At 35.8% G+C, this 22,285-nt stretch overlaps 1 protein-coding gene across 2 annotated transcripts in view; it reads left to right on the forward strand.

The window, feature by feature from the left end:
• The window catches only part of LOC117340898 (solute carrier family 23 member 2-like), a 48,713-nt gene that overhangs the window by 11,756 nt on the left and 14,672 nt on the right, over positions 1-22,285 (forward strand). The window contains exons 2-3 of one of the 2 annotated variants that reach the window (XM_033902677.1): positions 20,961-21,040; positions 21,873-22,054. In XM_033902677.1, coding sequence (XP_033758568.1) covers positions 20,981-21,040; positions 21,873-22,054 — 242 coding nt within the window. In that variant the 5' untranslated portion in view covers positions 20,961-20,980. Of the gene's footprint in view, positions 1-20,325; positions 20,428-20,960; positions 21,041-21,872; positions 22,055-22,285 lie in introns of those variants that run through there. The other variant, XM_033902678.1, reaches the window with a different exon arrangement.

The following is a 22,285-nucleotide window of genomic DNA, read 5'->3' on the forward strand; positions in this document are numbered from 1 at the left end:
CAACATGATTGTATTAAATAAACTATAAGTCCCCTGGGGTGGGGAACGAACCTTGGGACCATTTTTACATCAGGATTGTGTTCATTTCTTGATGCCTCATTTTTTTTATATATAAATTTGAATATCCGCCTTCTGGGGATGTAACCACTGAAATATCAATATCATACATTGCTTCTTGCTTACGGTACATACTTAGGTTTAGATAATTCGTTTAACTTTTAGCCAAATTGACACTTGTAGACCCACCACTCAGTCCCCTGGGGGTCAGCTGGACCATTTATAGTATTTTGAATCACCACCCATAGGGATACCAGTCAAATTTGATATAGATATTCATCGCTTATTTCCAGGTAATTAATTGTTTATAGCAATTTAGTCAAATTGACCCCTTTTGACCATGCCCTTCAAGGCCAGAGGGTCAGTCCCAACTATTTGTTAAAGTTTTAATCTACACCCCATAAAGATGCTACCAGTCAAATATGAGCAACATCGATAGCTCAGTTGCAGAGAAGAAGTTGTTTATATTAATTCAGCCAAAAATTGAACCCTTTTGGAGTCAGCCCAACCAGTTGTACAATTTTGAATACTTACCCAATAAGGATGCTACCAGACAAATATGAGCAATAGCCATTGCTTTTTTCCAGATAAAAAGTCATTTATATCAATTAAGCGAAATTAACCCCGTTTGGTCTCGTCTATCGGGCCCGCAGAGGTCAGTCCGATCATTTGTACAATTTTGAATCCCTACCCAATAAGGATGCTACCAGACCAACATGAGCTATATCCATTGCTTATTCCCAGAGAAGAAGTCGTTTATATCAATTTAGCAAAAATAATGCACAGGACAGACTCGATTCCTCGGAAACACTTATGTTTCTATCGACTGGATTAACGCTACTTTCAGAAGAATATCTACTCTTAAATTCTAAATGAAGTCGCCTTGACAGTAGGTTAGGAAACGTTTCCAATGATATTTCTTTCGAAACCAAATTCAGTCTAACCCGTCATATCAGTGTCGCTACAGTAACTTAGAAGACGATGTCATCTTCACAGGGGCTCGATTTAGGCCATTGACATCAGTGAATAACCACTAAACTATAATTCAGTAGGCCTTCACATACACTACACTGACCGGAACACTGTACATTGTACAATTTAAAATCTAGTACACGTACACAACCGGAAACCATATCGATACTCCGGATTATTTAAACAATATTTTTTTTTATTAATTCTTTTACTTTTAATGTTGCCGTGTCTTGCATTTCTGAAAATTCGGAACGAGCCTCTGTGTGTGTGACGACATTGACAATTTGATCATATTTCGTATAGATCAAGAATGGCACTTAAAGTAATTTCGTGTCGACTACATTTTTCTAATTATAATATAATACTCTCATAACTTGTGACGTTGCTTATTTTTCGTTGTGCCTTCTGTAAATAAACGCTAGCATTGCAAAGCTCTCTAGACCGAACTGGCGGCCATTGTTTAACCTACAACACATGGAGCTGTATTCCTACACTGACCGAATCACTGTAAATTGTAGTATACAGTCTCATGAATACAATTTGGTTTACTAACGACATAAAGACAAATGCAACACAAAATGTATATATTGAAATATGAATATCTAAATTTGTAATTTATAAAAAAAAAATCAATCTTATTCTTCATATTGTATGACTCTAGACCATGGTAATATATGATTAATATCAGCGAGAACATTGAATGACTGTAGACCATGGTATATATAATTAATGTAAGCGGGAATATTGTATGACTCTAGACCATGGTGATATATGGTTAGTGTAAGCGAGAACATTGAATGACTGTAGACCATGGTATATATAATTAGTGTATAACGGGAACAATGAATGATTGTTGACCACGGAAATATATGATTCGTGTAAGCGAGAACATTGTATGACTCTAGACCATGGTAATATATGATTAATGTAAGCGAGAACATTGTATGACTGTAGACCATGGTATATATAATTAATGTAAGCGGTAACTTTGAATATATATCTGATGAATATGAACTCGGATTTGCACCAAGAGACTACTTGCCATATGCGACCTTCTTTTAGCGCCGTTGGAAGGTCACATATAACAGGTATGATTTAATATGTTTTGGTCTTTTTACCACTACTAGAAACTACAACGATAGTCTGCGGTCCGTGTTTATAACCGCTAGCGACAGATCTTCCATATAACAAAATAAGCATCAACCAGTTACCTCAGAATACGTTCAATACATCTTATGTGTTATAGACACAAGAGAAGAACGTGGCATTGCAGCATGGGAAACTCTAGAACAAGGTAGTCCATCGCCAAAAGATTCGAAGGTTTACGTGGAATACGACTCTTTGACAAGCTAAAACAAATCAAAACACTCAAGTTTCCATCCAAGTCTGCTCCCGGGAGGAGGACGTGAAAATAGAGACATCAATTACCTTGGTTCTATGAAATTAATCTGACATTACAGGCTAAAATATTATTCTGGGTAAAATATTCTTATTGATGTGCTCTTTTGTATTTATCAAACTTAAGACATTGATTATATAATTTTATATATAGTTTATAAAATTTAAATTCATCCTTTTTGCTGTGATATGTCTTTTTTGGCATCTATATTATAAATATATGTACAAGCTGCGGGTATTTCTGGCTATGCGATTTGGTTCCATGCATCGTAATTCGAGGTCTGGTCAGGGCACGAGTCAAAAAGTTGTCTTCCTTCGTCAATTGTGTTTGTTTGTTATATATCAAATAATTAGCACAATGTATCATATGCACTATGTGTTCGTGATCCGAAGATAAAGATTTGAATTTCCTGTCGTAGTTGTACGATGGTGAATGTTTATATTTTGTTTACAATTCGCTTCAATGAACATGTGTGTAAATACATTGGGATCCAGGTATTCATATCATCTAATAGATGACTTGCACCATGATCATGTCAGGATATCGGGCCGACCATCACTGCTTTGATACCATTTATGATTAGGAAATGATGTTTTGGTATAAGGACATGATGTTTTGGTAATATTTGTGATAAGGACATGATCTTTTGGTATTAGAACATGACGTTTTGGTATTATTTGTGATTACGACATGATGTTTTGGTATAAGGACATGATGTTTTGGTATTAGGGCAAGATGTTTGGTATTATTGTGATATTTGTGATAAGGACATTATTTGATATTGAACACGATGGGTTTACCGCTGTGCGTTATCGGATTATCTTTTACAATACTTCTGAAACATTCTTTTACTTATGAAAATTGTTCTGCATCAGGAGATAATATCATACTTGACACATTTATTCGCACGTCTATAGATTTCTTTATCCACCATGTCATGCTTTAGTTTATCTTAGTACACGGTTCGTCTTTACCGGCATCTTCTCGAAACTTCTCGAAATATCTACTTAGTATCTACATGGTTTTCTCGTCGTATTTAATCGATGATTGTATAGCAGCACGGGAGATCACTCGTGCTTGAATTCTTAAGCATTGCCATTGATTCGTACTTCTTTTTTTTCTATTTTTTTTTTCTTTTTTTGGGGGTTTTTGTTTTGTTTAGTTTTTTGTTTGTTTTTGTAACTTTTTATTTTTCCAAGAATTTTTTTCCAACAATGTAGTTACAAGACATGTACAAATGACTTCAAATGCTCACCATCACATTCATCCTTTCTTTTTTTTTAAACTTATACACCAATATCTGTACCCATGATCATACTAGTAATTTATAGGTGATAAAACTAAGGTATTTTTGTTTTGTATTCATAGTGCTTATTATTACTAATACATTTTGTAGTTTTTATTTTTGTTTTCACCTATATTTGATACAGTAATGTAACTGTTTTATATATCATCATGTCCGTCTATTGAAAAAAGGATCAAATTAATTTGCCTTTAGCACTATAACTACATTGTCTGAAAGAAAGGAAAGTGATAGGACAGAAAAGAAAAGAGGAGAACGCGGTGTCTGGATTAGGAGGAAGGGAGAGCGGGAGGGGTGTCACAGCATTGTGGGGGGAAATCCCATAAAAGATCACAAAAACTATTGTGTTTAACTAGTAAGATATCATCAGGATTTGTTAATTTAATATTTTCAATCTGATAAAATGCAGCGAAAACAGAAAATTATGTTTATTCAAGTAATCTAGCCCATTTATTACAGTAATTCCCCAGTTTCTGTAAAAAAAATATAACACCTTTACCAATGACAGTAAATTTTTGGGTATAGTAACTTTCTCTGATCTGACTAATTAAGGCATTAAGGGAAAGGTCAGTTTCTAAACATCTTGATGAATAAATATATTGTTTCATGAATCATAGTATCATACCATTTACCTTGTTATTTATCTGATTTGGGTTAGAGAAGCCAAAAGTGAAAGTTTATTTATCATTATTACTTCCTAAATATTGTGAACCGGGAGACATGAAAGTGTGGTTGCAGCCTTGCTCCAAAAGCAGCGGTAGGGTAGCAGACAATTCATTAGAAGCAGTATGGCACAGAAATCGAATGATGCAGTAGGTGTAGCAGCAGAGGAGAAGCTACAAAGAGCAGTAGGAGTCTATTTATGATATACTGTTTAATTAATTCATATGCATAGTGTTACGATAGTTGAAAGGCATTATAGCTCAATATTAGAGGTCACTCGCATCAATTCGGGTCTACTTATGGCAAATTAAGAGAAACTTACTAAAATGTGCAAGAACCAAAACTGAAATCTTCAAATATGTTAACAACCTGCTCATTTAATGTCTGCTGATTTATTAAAATTTACAAGTCAAGGGAGACAAGTCGCCAGCAATCACTCGTTTTGTACAAGTGGTCCCGAAGTCTGCTGAAGTGAGAGTGGGTATATATTTTGTACCAGCTTGTTAGTCAATATTTGCAAATAAGTCAATAAATTCCCATATTATCTTTATACAATTTGTTGAGTTAGTCTTTCTTAAAGGGACTAAATGGCTAGATTTCCACTTAAATAATATATAAAAAAAGGATATACGATTTAAAATGATGTTAACAGTTATGCACTTTAATTCGAAGTTGATAAACAGTGCCAATATTTAACAAAAAAAGTGTCATAATTTTGTAAACAATCTAATTTCAAGTATCACAACGCTTTCCGGAAATCAAATGCACGTAGAAATTATTGAAATCTAACCCTTTAAGAAGTTCACCATAACCACTACCAGATTATTTAAACTGTATACAATACATCTTCCGGCAAGATACTGGGTAACACGACAGACTGTACGTGACGATGGGGCATTGCAATCTAGGCACAATATATTTTGTAACATTTTATAATAGTAGCATACAAGTTGATGCTGTTTTTACTTTGATTCTAGTGATGACAGAATAAAGCAGTCCAACTCGTGCGTCGGTTATGATGTCTTTCAGACAACTATTAGTCTGACTATTTGAATGCTATTTATATAAGGATATGTTTGCATCACCTTGCAATAAAAACGACGTATTTTACATGATCGAATGGAGACATGGCTTTCTGCGATAGAGAAGTGTAGCTACGTTGTTTATATCCATTTAAGAACAGGATTATCTGAAATAACGAATTAACTGTGACAACGTAACATAATAGAGGGAAGTAATGTTAACTATCACATTGTGAGATATATTTCACATTATTTGTGCAGGAGACGGGAATATCCATATATAAAATAAAGGTTTCTTATTCTTCAACAATAGCGAAACAAGCTATTCCAACTTATATTAATCACTCTCGTTGGCCCGGATAGAAGCTCGCAATGGATCTTACTGTGGAAGGAATCCGGAGTGCCCACAGAAACCCACTTGGTTGGGCAGGTGACCCAATACTTCTGTCACGTCTGATAAGGTAAGCAAACCCTGGCCGTCTGGGTAAAAGGAAAGTGTGTTTCCTTTGTGCCACCTGACCCGATATTCATATCATACCGCATTGCACATGAGGAGAGATTAAATACGTGATCTCACAGCAGGATTTAAGATGTTTTGTCCGTGCCTGGATGTTTCAGGGACATGGAAAAGATCGTAGGATATTTGGGTCCCTGCAGAATCCTAAAATCGAAAGAAATATATGCTGTCCTACTACAAGAATTGGAATTAAAAACCTTTGCAATTTATTTCTTTATTTCTTTTAATCACTGCTCTTTCTGTCTTTGATTTATTTCCGTAAGTAAGTGTCTTCTTGACCACCATCCTGATACTTGCTGTTGCGATGCGCTAAACTCAGTATTGACAAACCAAATCTCAATGGTTGACCCTGGTTTAAATGTAAAATTATATACAGATGTTTTCGAGATATGCCTCCCTTGTTAAAAGATCATCCTTTCATTGTATCTAACGCAGTGCATTTTTGTTTATGCATTGTTTCGAAACGAGCGCGAGTAACCAAAGGTATAAAATGCACACACATAATCCTGGTTTTGGTAAACAGTCTTGACGTTACAAAAACACCTGCCTGAGCGACGTGATGTTTAGCTGTCCCTCTCAGATATCATCATAATTTAAATGTCAAATCAACATAAAAACACACTCTAATTATTCTATATTGCAGTCATACTTCATGTTACACGTACAAGCGTGGTAGTCAAGGACAGCAGAGCAAGGTGAGTAAGGCGGTCGTACTCTCTGTGTTTGTTGTTGTTGTTGTTGTTGTTGCTGCAGACACTATCAAATGTTCTGTTGAAAAGAAGGACACGTCCAGAATCAATAATAAACATAGCAATGCTGATCTGACCTGTGTACGTTGTATCGAGCATTCTGATTAGTCAGTATTATAGCCAATGATAGCTGGAATGAAAACACGTTTCACTACTTGCTTCGAACTAGTAAGCTAGGTTACAGTACAGTGATTATAAATATTAACATTCTCTAGAAAAGAAGTACGTATTCAACAATACACCATGGAGACAAGTGCTGTACACGAGGGATATGAGATGTTGGAACGAACAGAAAGCAATAAGGTAATGATGAAATATTTCAAAGTAGCCCTTTTATGACAAAGTATCTTAAGGGTGCCCTTTAATGATGAAGCATCTTAAGGATGTACTTCAATGTTGTAGTATCTTTGGGGCCAATTCAAAGAAGTATATTAAGGACTACTTCAATTAGATATCTTAATGGTCACTCTAATGATGAAGTATTTTAAGGGCCACTTTAATGATGAAGCATCTTAAGGGTCACTGTTATGATGAAATATCTTAAGGGTCACTGTTATGATGAAATATCTTAAGGACCACTTTATCGATGAAGTATATTAAGGGTAACTTTAAGTATATATTCTTTTTTGTATATAAATATTATGCGAAACACTTTATTATTGTACAATGTTCTGTGTTTATTACTGGAAACTACACCAAAGTCTGCTAATTACTTTGATTAGCTAAACGTATGCCGTAACAATACAGTATTCCTGTTGACATTCTTAATGTCCTACTTAGAAAGAATGTGGAATATAGTCGCAAGGAAATGTCATGTGTATGGAGTGAATCTTCAAAACAAATCAACATACTAAATAGCATGGTTTAATTTACCAAAGGAAAAGAGCTTTACGAAAGCAAAATGTTGATACAAATGTAATATTTTAAATATTATTAAATGTCTAATGTTTGTTGAATTTTATGAGAGATTGTGTGGGTACGATGTTCATTATTTCAACGACCAATCACGTCGACACACTGTGCCAACAAAGATAGCATGGGTTGTTCGACTGACCAGTGACAGATACCATGGTTGGTTTGACTGACCGGTATCAGATACCATGGTTGGTTCGACTGGCCGCTTTCAGATACCAAGGTTGGTTCGACTGACCAGTATCAGATACAATGGTTGGTTCGACTGACCGGTATCAGATACCATGGTTGATTCAACTGACCAGTATCAGATCCAATGGCTGGTTCGACTGACCAGTATCAGATATCATGGTTTGTTCGACTGACCGGTATCAGATACCATGGTTGGTTCGACTGACCAGTATCAGATACCATGGTTGGTTCGACTAACCGGTATCAGATACCATGGTTGGTTCGACTGACCAGTATCAGATACCATGGTTTGTTCGACTGACCGGTATCATATTCCATGGTTGGTTCGACTGACCAGTATCAGATACCATGGTTGGTTCGACTGACCGGTATCAGATGCCATTGTTGGTTCGACTGACCAGTATCAGATACCATGGTTGGTTCGACTGACCAGTATCAGATACCATGGTGATTTGACTGACAGGTATCAGATACCATGGTTGGTTCGACTGACTAGTATCAGATACCATGGTTGTTCGACTGACCAATATCAGATACCATGGTTGGTTCGAATGACCAGTATCAGATACCATGGTTGGTTCGACTGACCAGTATCAGATACCATGGTGATTTGACTGACCGGTATCAGATACAATGGTTGGTTCGACTGACCGGTATCAGATACCATGGTTGATTCAACTGACCAGTATCAGATGCAATGGTTGGTTCGACTGACCAGTATCAGATATCATGGTTTGTTCGACTGACCGGTATCAGATACCATGGTTGGTTCGACTGACCAGTATCAGATACCATGGTTGGTTCGACTTACCAGTATCAGATACCATGGTTTGTTCGACTGACCGGTATCAGATACCATGGTTGGTTCGACTGACCAGTATCAGATACCATGGTTTGTTCGACTGACCGGTATCAGATTCCATGGTTGGTTCGACTGACCAGTATCAGATAACATGGTTGGTTCGACTGACCAGTATCAGATACCATGGTTGGTTCGACTTACAAGTATCAGATACCATGGTTCGTTCGACTGACCGGTATCAGATATCATGGTTGGTTCGACTGACCGGTATCAGATATCATGGTTGGTTCGACTGACAAGTATCAGCTACCATGGTTGGTTCGACTGACCGGTATCAGATTCCATGGTTGGTTCGACTGACCAGCATCAGATAACATGGTTGGTTCGACTGACCGGTATCAGATACCATGGTTGGTTCGACTGACCAGTATCAGATACCATGGTTTGTTCGACTGACCAGTATCAGATACCATGGTGATTTGACTGACAGGTATCAGATACCATGGTTGGTTCGACTGACCAGTATCAGATACCATGGTTGGTTCGACTGACCGGTATCAGATGCCATTGTTGGTTCGACTGACCAGTATCAGATACCATGGTTGGTTCGACTGACCAGTATCAGATACCATGGTGATTTGACTGACAGGTATCAGATACCATGGTTGGTTCGACTGACTAGTATCAGATACCATGGTTGGTTCGACTGACCAGTATCAGATACCATTGTTGGTTCGACTGACCAGTATCAGATACCATGGTTGTTCGACTGACCAATATCAGATACCATGGTTGGTTCGACTGACCAGTATCAGATATCATGGTTGGTTCGACTGACCAGTATCAGATACCATGGTGATTTGACTGACCGGTATCAGATACCATGGTTGGTTCGACTGACCAGTATCAGATTCCATGGTTGGTTCGACTGACCGGTATCAGATACCATGGTTTGTTCGACTGACCGGTATCAGATACCATTGTTGGTTCGACTGACCGGTATCAGATACCATTGTTGGTTCGACTGACCAGTATCAGATACCATGGTTGTTCGACTGACCAATATCAGATACCATGGTTGGTTCGACTGACCAATATCAGATACCATGGTTGGTTCGACTGACCAGTATCAGATACCATGGTTGGTTCGACTGACCAGTATCAGATACCATGGTGATTTGACTGACCGGTATCAGATACCATGGTTGGTTCGACTGACCAGTATCAGATTCCATGGTTGGTTCGACTGACCGGTATCAGATACCATGGTTTGTTCGACTGACCGGTATCAGATACCATTGTTGGTTCGACTGACCGGTATCAGATACCATGGTTTGTTCGACTGACCGGTATCCAGCTAATTTCACTTGGTCGTGTTATCTTCTTTAAGTAACTTATTACAGATGTGTCATCTGATTTAACTACCAACACATCAAAATGAAATATATTTCATTTAAGTGTCACACATTTTAAATACTTATAAGTACATCAATTACATGCATATAATACATTAAAACGTCCAGTCATACCAGACTTCTTCAATTATAAACGTATATATATATATATATTTATATTATTTTTTCAAGATAAGATATAAGTTAAATAAATATCAACAGTACCGATACACTATTTAGCTAACATACTTATACATCCATCAATACATGTTTTTATCCAACGACATGTTTATATGTGTTTAAAGACAGATATTGACATTGTAGTTTTCAGATATAAGCGTAGAATTGACGGTAGTAATGCTTTGACGGTTATCATGCTCTTCCGTGCACTTAAGTGTCAAAACATTATAAGCACTTAACGGGAAAAATTATCAGCATTTAACTGCAAAACACTATTAGCACTTAAGTGTCAAAAAGTATAAGCAGTTTAGTGTCAAAAAATTATTTGCACTTAAGTGTAAAAAAAATTATACACTCAGTAACAAAAATTATTTGCACTTAAGTGTCAGAAAATTATTTGCACTTAAGTGTCAGAAAATTATCTGCACTTAATAGGCAAAACAATATTTGCACTTAAGTGTCAATACATTATTTACACTTAGGTGTCAATTAATTATCTGCACTTAAGTGGCAAAACATCATTTGCGCTTAAATGGCAAAAATTAATTTGTACTTAAGTGTCAATATATTATTTCAAGTGAAGTGTCAAAAAATGATTTACCAGAAAACACTTGCACTTCAAAAAAAATATTTGTAAGAGTAAATGAACGCTTATAGAGTCGGTACCGTAATGTTACCTAGAGTAAATAGGATTTGTCGTTTTTGTATCCAATACAGAGTAGAGAATGAGTTCCATTTATTTTGATCTGTCCACTCTATGTAATGTAGATATTTCTAAGAAGCGTATTACTGGAAACGACCATCTTCCTTCAAGTTTGTTCAGCTGCTATCTACTCATAACTGTAAAGATCTTTGTAATCTAAGAAAGTATTTGCAATCTCTGTGTGGATGAGGACTAGTTACTATTATTCTGATAAATGATGAATATAATGATGATGATTGTGTATGCAGATGTGTGATGACGGTAGTAATTATGTGAAATAATTTGTTTTGGTTTTCCTGTGTAAATTGTCTTGATACTGGTAGCGTAATGCGTGAATCAACCCCCAATGAGGCTGCACAGGGAAAGGAAAACTTTCGTGGTTTTAGTGCTAAAGAGTTCCATATCGATGGGGCAATCCCTTTCGATAAAACGGATAAGAAAAAAGATGTACGCACATACCAATAAGCGTTGCGAGGATGCTATAACTATATGAAAAAATATAATATAATACATAACATATGGAATTGCTTTAGTACGCCATATATCACGGAAGGCATATGATAAAGTATATCTATATTTTGGATTTTGGATTTTTAGATTATATAAATGGATGTCTCAATCTGATTTTAGGAAACGTTGTTATAAACCTTGAAATAAAATTCAACATTCAGAACATAAATTATCAGATATAAAACACAACATTTAGAACATAATTTATCAGATATAAACCACAAGATTTAGAACATAATTACAAGGTATCAGATATAAAACGTAAGATTTGGAACATAATTAATCAGACAATAAACACAACATCTAGAACATAATTAATCAGACATAAAACACAACATCAAGAACATAATTAATCAGACAATAAACACAACATCTAGAACATAATTAATCAGACAATAAACACAACATCTAGAACATAATTAATCAGACAATAAACACAACATCTAGAACATGATTAATCAGACATAAAACACATCTAGAATATAATTTATTAGACAATAAACACAACATCTAGAACATGATTTATCAGACAATAAACACAACATTTAGAACATAATAACAAGGTATCAGATATAAAACGTAAGATTTGGAACATAATTAATCAGACAATAAACACAACATCTAGAACATAATTAATCAGACAATAAACACAACATCTAGAGCATAATTAATCAGACAATAAACACAACATCTAGAACATAATTAATCAGACAATAAACACAACATCTAGAACATAATTAATCAGACAATAAACACAACATCTAAAACATAATTAATCAGACAATAAACACAACATCTAGAACATAATTAATCAGACATAAAACACAACATCTAGAACATGATTACATGGCATCATATATAAAACACAACATTTCAAACTTAATTACTGGGCATCAGATATCAAACACATCATTTAGAACATAACTACAGGGCGTCAGATATAAAACACAAGATTTAGACCACAATTACAAAACGACAGCCGCAACGTGCTATATGACGCTGATCACAATAAGGTAACGTCATCATTTTTACGTTCAGTAACCAAGTCGTAAATGATGACGTCATCAATTTTGATGCACATTCAAAGGAACATTGAAGATGGCGCAATTAAAAACTTTCATAAAAAACGTACATTTGGTTGCAAGTATGCGTGTAAGAGTTCGGCAGGCCAGCACTCGACAAGGTTCATGCTAACTGGCCAAACTCTTACACTCGGGTTGAGATATCCCTGTCAACGGCACAGACCCGTGATATCTTCTATTATACTCTATTGACGCTATAACACATAGTTAAGAAAATAAATCACAAGATTACGGAACTCGATATTATTCCGAACCATCATATAGCTCCGTGTCACTCCCGAAGTTTATCATCTCCCGATTACCTTAGTCTCCATAAAAACATTCAACTTAATCTCTGCAGTATTACGATGCCTTTTCAATTGAATAGGCTTTTCTCCGCTTTCTTGCCTAATGCGTCGTTAAATAATTCATGTGCTTCTCACACTTTACTTATTGCATCTACTGTGTAGTTGTTTAAAAAAGAAAAAAACTTTATTTATTTTACAACAATTGCTAAACAAGTTATATTAACTTATATTAATAACGCTTGTTGGCCCGGATAGAAGCGCGCGAGGGGTCTTACTGTGGGAGGAAACCGGAGTACCCGGGGAAACCCCACGTGGTCGGACAGATGACCCCATACCTTTTCACGTCCGATCGGGGAATTGAACCCCGGCCGTCAAAGTGAAAGGCAAGTGTGTTACCACTGTGCCACCCGACCACCCTAGTATGTGTAGTTGTTTGTGTAATCCCTTACACAGTACCTAGGATGATAAAGGTACCAACATAGTTTTTTTTACATCGTACATTTACGGTGGTCAAACAATGTAACAGCAACTCAAAAGTAATTAATTACATGTCAGATTACCAACAAGACATGCACCGGGCTATCTAACGACCAATCTACGGATACGTCTGACAGCACGCTTGTCTGCACGTGTGCCGCATGTATCTTTACGAACGTTTTCAGTCGCATTCAACCTTTCAGATTTTTCCTAACAATAAGGAAACTTTCATTGCAAGAAGAAAAACTATAAACAACATTTTATTTATTTGAATATGCTGTTCTTATAGCGAAACAGCGTAAGCACTGCTAGGCAACCATGAAACAGAAGTATAGATATATCTAATTAACACCAACAAATGACAACCATGATATAGAAAAAATAGATATATCTAATCAACACCAACAAATGACAACCATGATATAGAAAAATAGATCAATCTAATTAACACCAACAAATGGCACCCCTGATACAGAAATTTAGATATATCTAATTAAAACCAGCAAATGAAACCCATGATATAGAAATATAGATATATATTATTTATAATAAATATATACTAATGTTTTCATATAGAAAACCGTAACACTCGCCATAAACCAATTTTTCGATATGAGGCTCAGAACATATCAATCTGCCCTCGTATGTGACGACAGAGATCTCTTTAGCTCGATCGTTTGAGCGTTAGCTAGTAAGCCAGATATCCCGGGTTCGATCCCTAGCGTAGGCAGCGATTTAGGATTAATTGATAATGCGCTCCGTTACCATAGTTATATAACATTGAACTACAAACAATATTTCAGCACCTTGGTGTTCCTGCAAATGTGGAAAAACGAAGGTCGATCAAGCCAACCAACGAAAATAATGACGATGATCGACCCCCTCTAGTTGTCATTTCTGCTACCCTTCCAAAAGAGGAAATAGAAACAGAATTGACGACAGGTCTTATGTACAACATCAGCTCTTATGTTCCTCCGCATCTCACACTTATGTTTGCCTTGCAGGTCGGTAAACCTTTCATTGTTTTTTATGATATAAATTTACATAGATATAACATAATATATGAAAATTAATGTGTATTTTTTGTTTTAAAGTAAATTCTTTATCGTTAAAAATAATTGTAAATAGTCTAAGGTTGTTTTTCTTGGACAAACGATTTACCTTATCATTAAATTATACATATGTTGTAACATGCACGGTCTGACACAGCCCGAGTGATCTAAGATGTCATCTGATTTATTTTACATATTGGTTTAATGTGTCCTTGACACTAAGTATCTGACGACCTTCAATTTTAGTAAACAATCGACAGTACGTGATACAGACATATACCATTATGACGAAAGACAGGATTACGCTTTAATATACTATTACATATCTCAACGCTAGGGGACATGTTACAAGCGCTTTAACAGGTGCACTAAGTTATAAAATGAGGAATATAATGATGTGAAAATTTTCATTTTCATTCAAATCGCGTTTACACATCAAGATATGTAAAAAATCAGTTATTTGGTTTGATGATCTACAGTAAATGTACTCGCACATAATATGGTGCTAGATTTTGTAATTTATTGTGATTTTACTTTTTCGTTTTCGCTGAATTTGTATTCAACTTTTCTGTTAACTAGGATGCCACAATGTATATTAATTAAATAGACTTTTTGGCATTTAAGGTATTACATCCCCGACAAAGTAATTTTGATTGATTGAAAACATAAATATTCTATCGTGGAATTTTTCATTTTTTGGTATCAATACATTACTTAAGAGTAGCGGATTCTTACAGAAGTTTGCAAACAAATTTTTTTTCATACCCCGATGAAACTAAAATAATAATTGACATCAACGCTTATAATTAATTTTTGAAAATGATTTTCTTATTTAAAACATGTTTTATGTACAATTTCAATGGTTTTGAATGGGATTCTTTTTCTCAAATCAATACGCAACGTCAATTGTCGTATTGTGAAGTCACATTTTTCGCGCCATTCTCGGAATTTCTTTCATAGAAGAATGAAAAGAATTTTTCGACCAATCACATTTGGGTATTTACCATGAAAACAAAGAAAAAATTATTATTATACCGTGAATGTCATTGTTAATATTGTTGCGAGAGGCAGGTAATGTGCCGTCGGTGGTAAATCATCTTTACTATTAATAAGGAATTGTTCTGGATATTAGAAAATGACTATATGGTGCACATTGGCTCTAAAAGCAATGTATTATTTATTTTTCAGCAAGCCATGTTGTCTCTGTCAGGCTCCCTGGTCGTGTCCCTACTAGTGGCACAGGTTGTATGTGCAGAGGATAACGATGAATTCAAAGCCAAACTCCTCAGTTCCACTCTGTTCATGAATGGCGTGACGACATTCTTCATGGTCACCCTGGGTGTACGGTCAGTCTGCTTGTTTGCATCAACAGTTCATTAAGCTTTTATCGTTTACATATATTTGTTCTGTTACTTTTAAAATCATTACATACAATGATTGTAGCTGATATCGTTTGATTATAACCTCTTTGTTAACACTAATCTCGACTCTGCTATAATCTACATTTGATTAGTAACGAAGAATTTTTTTTGTTTATTTGCGAATTTTTTTTTTATTTCATGCTATGATGTTTGTCTTATTGTTCGAAATTTTAAGCTACTCAGCCTAAGTACGTATTAGTGAGCTTATGTCCTCGTGCTGCGTTTGTTTTCTGTTCGTCCGTCCGGGCGTCCGTCCGACCGTCTGTCAAGCGTCACTCTGTTCTCTTTAAACATCTTCTCATTAGCCAATGAGCCTAGTAATTAGTAGATTGACCAGTAGAGTGGTGCAAAGGTGTATGATTTTCAAGGTTAGTATGTGTGTTTTACTTTATTACTGTCAAGATCACAATCGCCAAATCAGTCTCTTTGAAATAACCAGGTCCTAAAACTTAATGCTGAAAAAATGGCATGTTGGGGGGAAAGCAACCATTTTTCCATGAACTCTTCAGAAGATGACAGGGAGGTTACTTTATCTGTCTCTACGGATGTAAACAACAAAAATGCGGAGTGTTCTGAAACGTATGGGCAGCTTTTTGACAAATCAAGGCAGACTTGTAAATTACAACTCTTTCACGGTGTCAAAGTTTAATTAATGTCCGATGGTATGACATTAATGTTCCACGAAAAGTATCAGAAAAATGGAAAAGATACAACAAAAGAGCCTTGCGTTTTGTCCATAAAGATCACAACTCATCTTCTTACCAGAAACTTATTTTAACCAAAAGTAATAAATGGCATGTAAGGCGCCTGAACGATATGGGTTTGTGAAGTTTTTAAGATAACCATACAGATATCAACTGTATATTTTAAAAACCAGAAAAACTTAAAAGTAATCCAACTATGACCTGAGGGCACAATTCGAATTTGCTTTTAAGACCGGTCAGGTGTGGAACTGTCTCCCCAATGACTTTCGAAAAATAGAAAAATTATTCAGGAGAAAGATCCACTCTTGGGATGGTTCCATCTGTCTATGTTACATTTGCAAATCCTGATGATTCTGCTTGTTTCCTCTGGCAATTTCTATAGAGTTCGTATTTTTTAAAAACATTTCTACTTTCTACATGCAACCTCATATCAGAAAATTTTCAATTCATTTATTTATGTATTTATTTATCTAAAACGTCAGTGAGTTTGGTAGGTAGGGGCTTCCCAACCACCTGTTTTCTGTCCTATTAATTATTCTATCTAAATTTGTATTTTTAAGCTATCATGATAACGCTTAATGCCTTTTATCTAGTAAAATAATATCCCTATATGTTTCGTAGTTAATAATTGTGTTAAACAGTGTTGAGCGTGATTAATCATGCCGATGAATCAGTTTAGGTGGCAAGAGTTGATATGACCAATATAGAAGATGAGCCACTGGCACGATTGATCTGGCTACCTGGAAACGTAATACTAGAACGATATGCTTTATATATATGTTTATATTATCATAGATCAATGGCATTAACAATATAAAAGAAATAATTCAACAAAGGCATAATTTGATGATCTTGGCCACAGTTTAATAAACAATAATACAAATGTACTCCGCAATTGGCGTACCACAAAATACAATATAAAAACATCGAGAGGATCCTGGGAACAGTCAACCTCTGATGTCGAGTCAATAAGTTTGACAACAGTTCAATGCAATCAAGAGAGATCCTGGGTACAGACATCCTCTGATCTCAATAAGTTCAATGCAATAAGTTTCCTATCATCAATCAAGGAAACTTCAATCAAATAATTGTTTCCAATCATCATTCATGGAAACTGCATCAATAATAGTACTGATTTCCTGAGATGTAGCGACATCCGCCATGTGGACATGGATATCAAAATATCCAGATATCAAAAATATCCACTGTCCACCGCCACCAACAACAGGGGAGGCCAGAAGTCGCTACAGGAAAAAGGAAAACTGTGGCCCAGATCAAAACTTATCTTGAAAATGCATATCAGATACATATTCACATTTGTTTCCTACCTGAATCAATGTCTCTATTCCACCTTAGAGTGTTTAAGAATATTTCTTTTTCTAATCTTGTCAAATTAACAGTCATCTTTATACAACTCTGATGAAACCTCCGCCAAGTCTGGATACTAGAATAACCCCCTATACCTTTAACACAATTTGCTACAAGACTATTCAGATGAACCAATGATAATCCACTATATCTGTCATTGTCACTTTAACTCCACACCTACCTAGGCTAAAGTTGTGACCATCAATGTTTGTGGCAGATTCATGTATACCAATATCTTAACAAGTGCCCTCGCAGAGGTCAGCCAAGGGGTATTTTTCCCCAGTTCATTAGTACCACAATAAATGATTAACATTGATGCAACGTCTTCAAACCTTTGTAGAAACTGTACCGTCTTTCGTAGATTTGTAATCAACATCCCACTTTTGCCCGGCCACCAAATCTGGACTCCATGCACTGAATGCCCAGATTTAAACCATCTGGTCTGGCATGAGCATGCGAGAACACTCGATTATCATTGATGAACCCACTATGCAAACTAGAAAACTTGAACCAGAAAGCTTAAAACTGCTTACGGGTTGGTTGTAATGCTAACAACTTTTTTTCTTTTTCTTTTTCTCCCTCCGTTATATATATGTGACCCCTAATAGAGGCGATCGTTGAAGCTCCAATTCTGAACCAATGAGACATTTTTTTGTAACATTTTTTACCAGAACATTAATGCTTCATTTACCGGACTACAATTTTTCCTAAAAACTTCTATTAAAAGTGTTTATATATCATAAATAATTTGGGAGTTGTAATTCAGCGGTTGAATTTAATCTTTCTATACACCCAAACAGTTTCCTCGTAACAAACTTTTGGGCAACAGCTTCCATATCCCTGATTTTAAGTAAATAACTAATACCAGGGATGAGTTTGCCTGGCATAGGACTGTCCCTTTCGTGATAATTAAGCTATATACCAAGTTATATATCTCACTTAGGGCTACAATGTTGATAAAAAGATGAAAGATGATATTCTGAACAAACATGTTAGAATTATGGACCCCTGTCTGGTAAGTTTTCTTTGAATTAACTGCTACAGATGCATCTGTCGCATATTTCACGGTTGATAGCATATGGAGAAATCTGTATAGGAGTTAGATGGTGAGCTGCATGGGGGCTGGGGGGGGGGGGGGGGGGGGGGGGGGGGGGGGTTGGCGCTAAGATACAAAACCACTGAAAACTAGAAAGCGCATTAGCGTTTTCTTTATCGGCCAGATATATGCTTGTAGCTTTACAATATTGCTGGGCTTAAATAATAAACCAATTCCTCTACATTCCTCTTATTACCTTTGATGGCATTTTGTTCAATAGTGAAACTAAAGCTTGGTTGTCTAATCTAAATAGAATGCGCTTGCCCTGTTGTTTGTTTGACCAAATCTGGATTGCTTATACAAATACAATGGACACTAACTCAGGGAAAATGACATCAGACAGGATAAAATTGCCACTGAGCTGGCCAATAAAGACCAACCCATTCACTTCTGAAGTAATCTGTATCTTCAGTAAACATCTGAAAGTGTATCATTTGTAAACTAGCTTTGGTTAGGCAATAGACAGGTGCCATTGAAGTTAGTGCTGAAGGAATCTTGACCACATGTGTGCAACTTATCTCCTTCCCTTTGTAATTCTTATAAGATGATGTGGGAATTTAGCAAAATAAAGTCATCAAGATAATGATCTTGTGTATTCAACCTAGATTTTTCTCTGATAAGCCAATTGGAAAAGGTAGAAAATTTTTGAAAAAGTGAGCACAATATGAAACAACCCATTGGCAAGCATTTGTGAATGAATTACTGATCCTGGAAAATGTATTCCTTGCCTTGTCAAATCCATGACATGTAGTGAAAACTGGGGTTTTAATACTTTTATCAGCCCTAGTACAAAGCGCGTGGAAAGATGGGATGGGGTTCAATTTATACAATTAGCAAAATACAGTATCCATGCATTTAATACCATGGCTACATTATACAGTATTTTAGAGGCTATAAGGCCTAATTAATTGAATTAGAATTATTTTACTATCAATGGCACAACGAAACTAGCGGCGAGGTCAGCGAATTTTCCGATCGAATTATTGCAGTAATTTAAAACTGTTTTCTTCAGTAAAGCGTGGAAATACACCCTTTTATCATTAATAAACATATCTGGAACATTGTTCGACCCCGCTGCATGATTATTTCAACATTAATTCATATGGATGCTCTAGATTACCCGACTGCTGTCTGTTATTGCCAATCGTAACTGCAGAATCTCCGCAAGGGAGGTTCTCATCAAGGGAGACAATTCAAAAGTCAAAAATATCTCGTGACAGCACAAGGGAGGTAACTCTTTGAACACCCGGACAAATTGCACACCACCAGAATGCCATATGCCTCTGATAATGTGATTTATATATAGTACATAAATCTAATTATATGTATTGCATAATTACATGCATAATATAATTGCAATGTTGTTGTATACAATCTACATTTCATATGATTTGATCATATGTAAGACATATGTAATGTATATAATAAGCAATTTGCAGGCTTTCTACTTTATCGCCATAACAGATTACCAGTGTTCCAAGGACCTTCCTCTAGCTACGTGGCACCACTTTTAGCCATATCTCAGATAGGCAAAGGAAGATGCAACGGCACACAGCCCTTCACTGGTAAGGTGAACCATCTCTCATAAGTATTGCGCGTATTAGTGAGTACGTCGATTGTTGGTGTGCATATTGGTGAGAAAGCCGATGACAGAGGGCCAAATGACCACGGACTTTAATTGGTTGATTGCTTTCAGAGGACTGGCTATATTGTTATGATGATTCAAACATTCGATGCTTTAACATCTTTTCGAAGCAAAACGTATATTTTCTTAAGCCTTAATGAATTGCATACCACAGGTCAGAATCTTTTATTTAGTTTATTTATCTACAAGAGTGTGTGAGTGTATACTCTCGTTTTGATATCTTTAGATCATACCTTAAATTATGTATTACACTTACTGTACATTTTACTGGAAGTCAAATACTAACCGTCACATAATGATGTAACACGTGTCAGCACTTTGACGAAAATGAATTCCCTATTATTGCCTTTAACGTTCGTGTCATAAATATATTATGATGAAAATTACACGAACGTTACAGACAGTGACAGGAAATCACTATTCAAATAAACTTTCGCTCGATTCTGCCTGCAGTTTTCAACAATATTTCAAACATGACAGAGACAAAATTCCCGGAAGGGTCCGACGAAATCGTACTCCGTTACATACAGGCGGTAAGTTTTATTAATACAATGCCTGGTGTGTGTTAGTTTTATATATACTACTCAACGCAGCAGTGTGTAAGTTTTATATGTACTATTCAATGCAAGTTTTATATATAATTAGCTTATAAGTAAAGGATCTGCTCTACTCTGTCTTTTTTTACTTTATTGTTAAATACTGCTTTAGATGTTCGATATACATGTATTACAATTTCAATACACTTGTGTTACTATGCTATACATCGAAAAAGTAGCACAATGTGTCAAATGCATTATGTGTTGGTGATTCGAAGATAAAGATTTGCATTTCCTGTCGTAGTTGAACAGTGGTGAATATTTATGTGCACAATTCGCATTCATGTATGTAAAAACATTGTGATCCAGGTTTTAATAGCATCTAATAGACGACTTCCACTATGATCATGTCAGACTATCGGGCCAACCATCACTGCGTCATTGAAATGCTCTTTTTAGAAAGCCGATGTGGCGCAGCGATATAAGCTGCGGGTATTTCTGGCTAGGCGATTGGGTGACTTAGATCGTGAGTTCGAGGCCCGGTGAGGGCACGAGTCAAAAAGTTGTCTTCCTTCGTCATTTGTGTTACTATGTTATATATCAAATGATAAGTACAATGTATCATATGCACTATGTGCTGGTGATCCGAAGATAAAGATTTGAAATTCCTATCATAGTTGTAGTGTGATACGAACACTTATATCAGTTTTCGATTAACGTTATAACGTAAGAATTGGTCATGATTGTGACTACAGACGAGGTTATTTTTACATACAGCAAAAGGAGGTAATATCAAAGAATTTGAACATAATGTTTTCATATTTTTTAGTTACAAGGCAGTTTATTGGCGGCTGGTGCTGTCCATTTTTTGGTAGGAGTGACTGGATTGGTTGGAGTTTTGCTACGATTTATTGGGCCAATTACAATTGTCCCGACAATTCTCCTCACTGGCTTTTCCGTAACAGACACAATTATAAAATACACTCAAGTCAACTGGCCGCTGTCTATGATGTACGTCTTTGAAAAGGATATATTATAATATAAGCACAAATACTGTAAATATTTTTTCGGATGTGCTTTTTTTATAGATTTTAGATGTTTGAAGCGAATATATAAATCGGGCAGTATATATATTTTTTTAATAAATCCATGTTTGCTTTATTTATTAAGCAAACCTCGATACACGGCACATATATGATAAATATAAAAGGCTTGCACACAAAATATAAGCACCTTTCAAAG

This window comes from Pecten maximus, chromosome 13 (assembly GCF_902652985.1).
Source record: "Pecten maximus chromosome 13, xPecMax1.1, whole genome shotgun sequence".
In the NCBI taxonomy this organism is placed as follows: domain Eukaryota; kingdom Metazoa; phylum Mollusca; class Bivalvia; order Pectinida; family Pectinidae; genus Pecten; species Pecten maximus.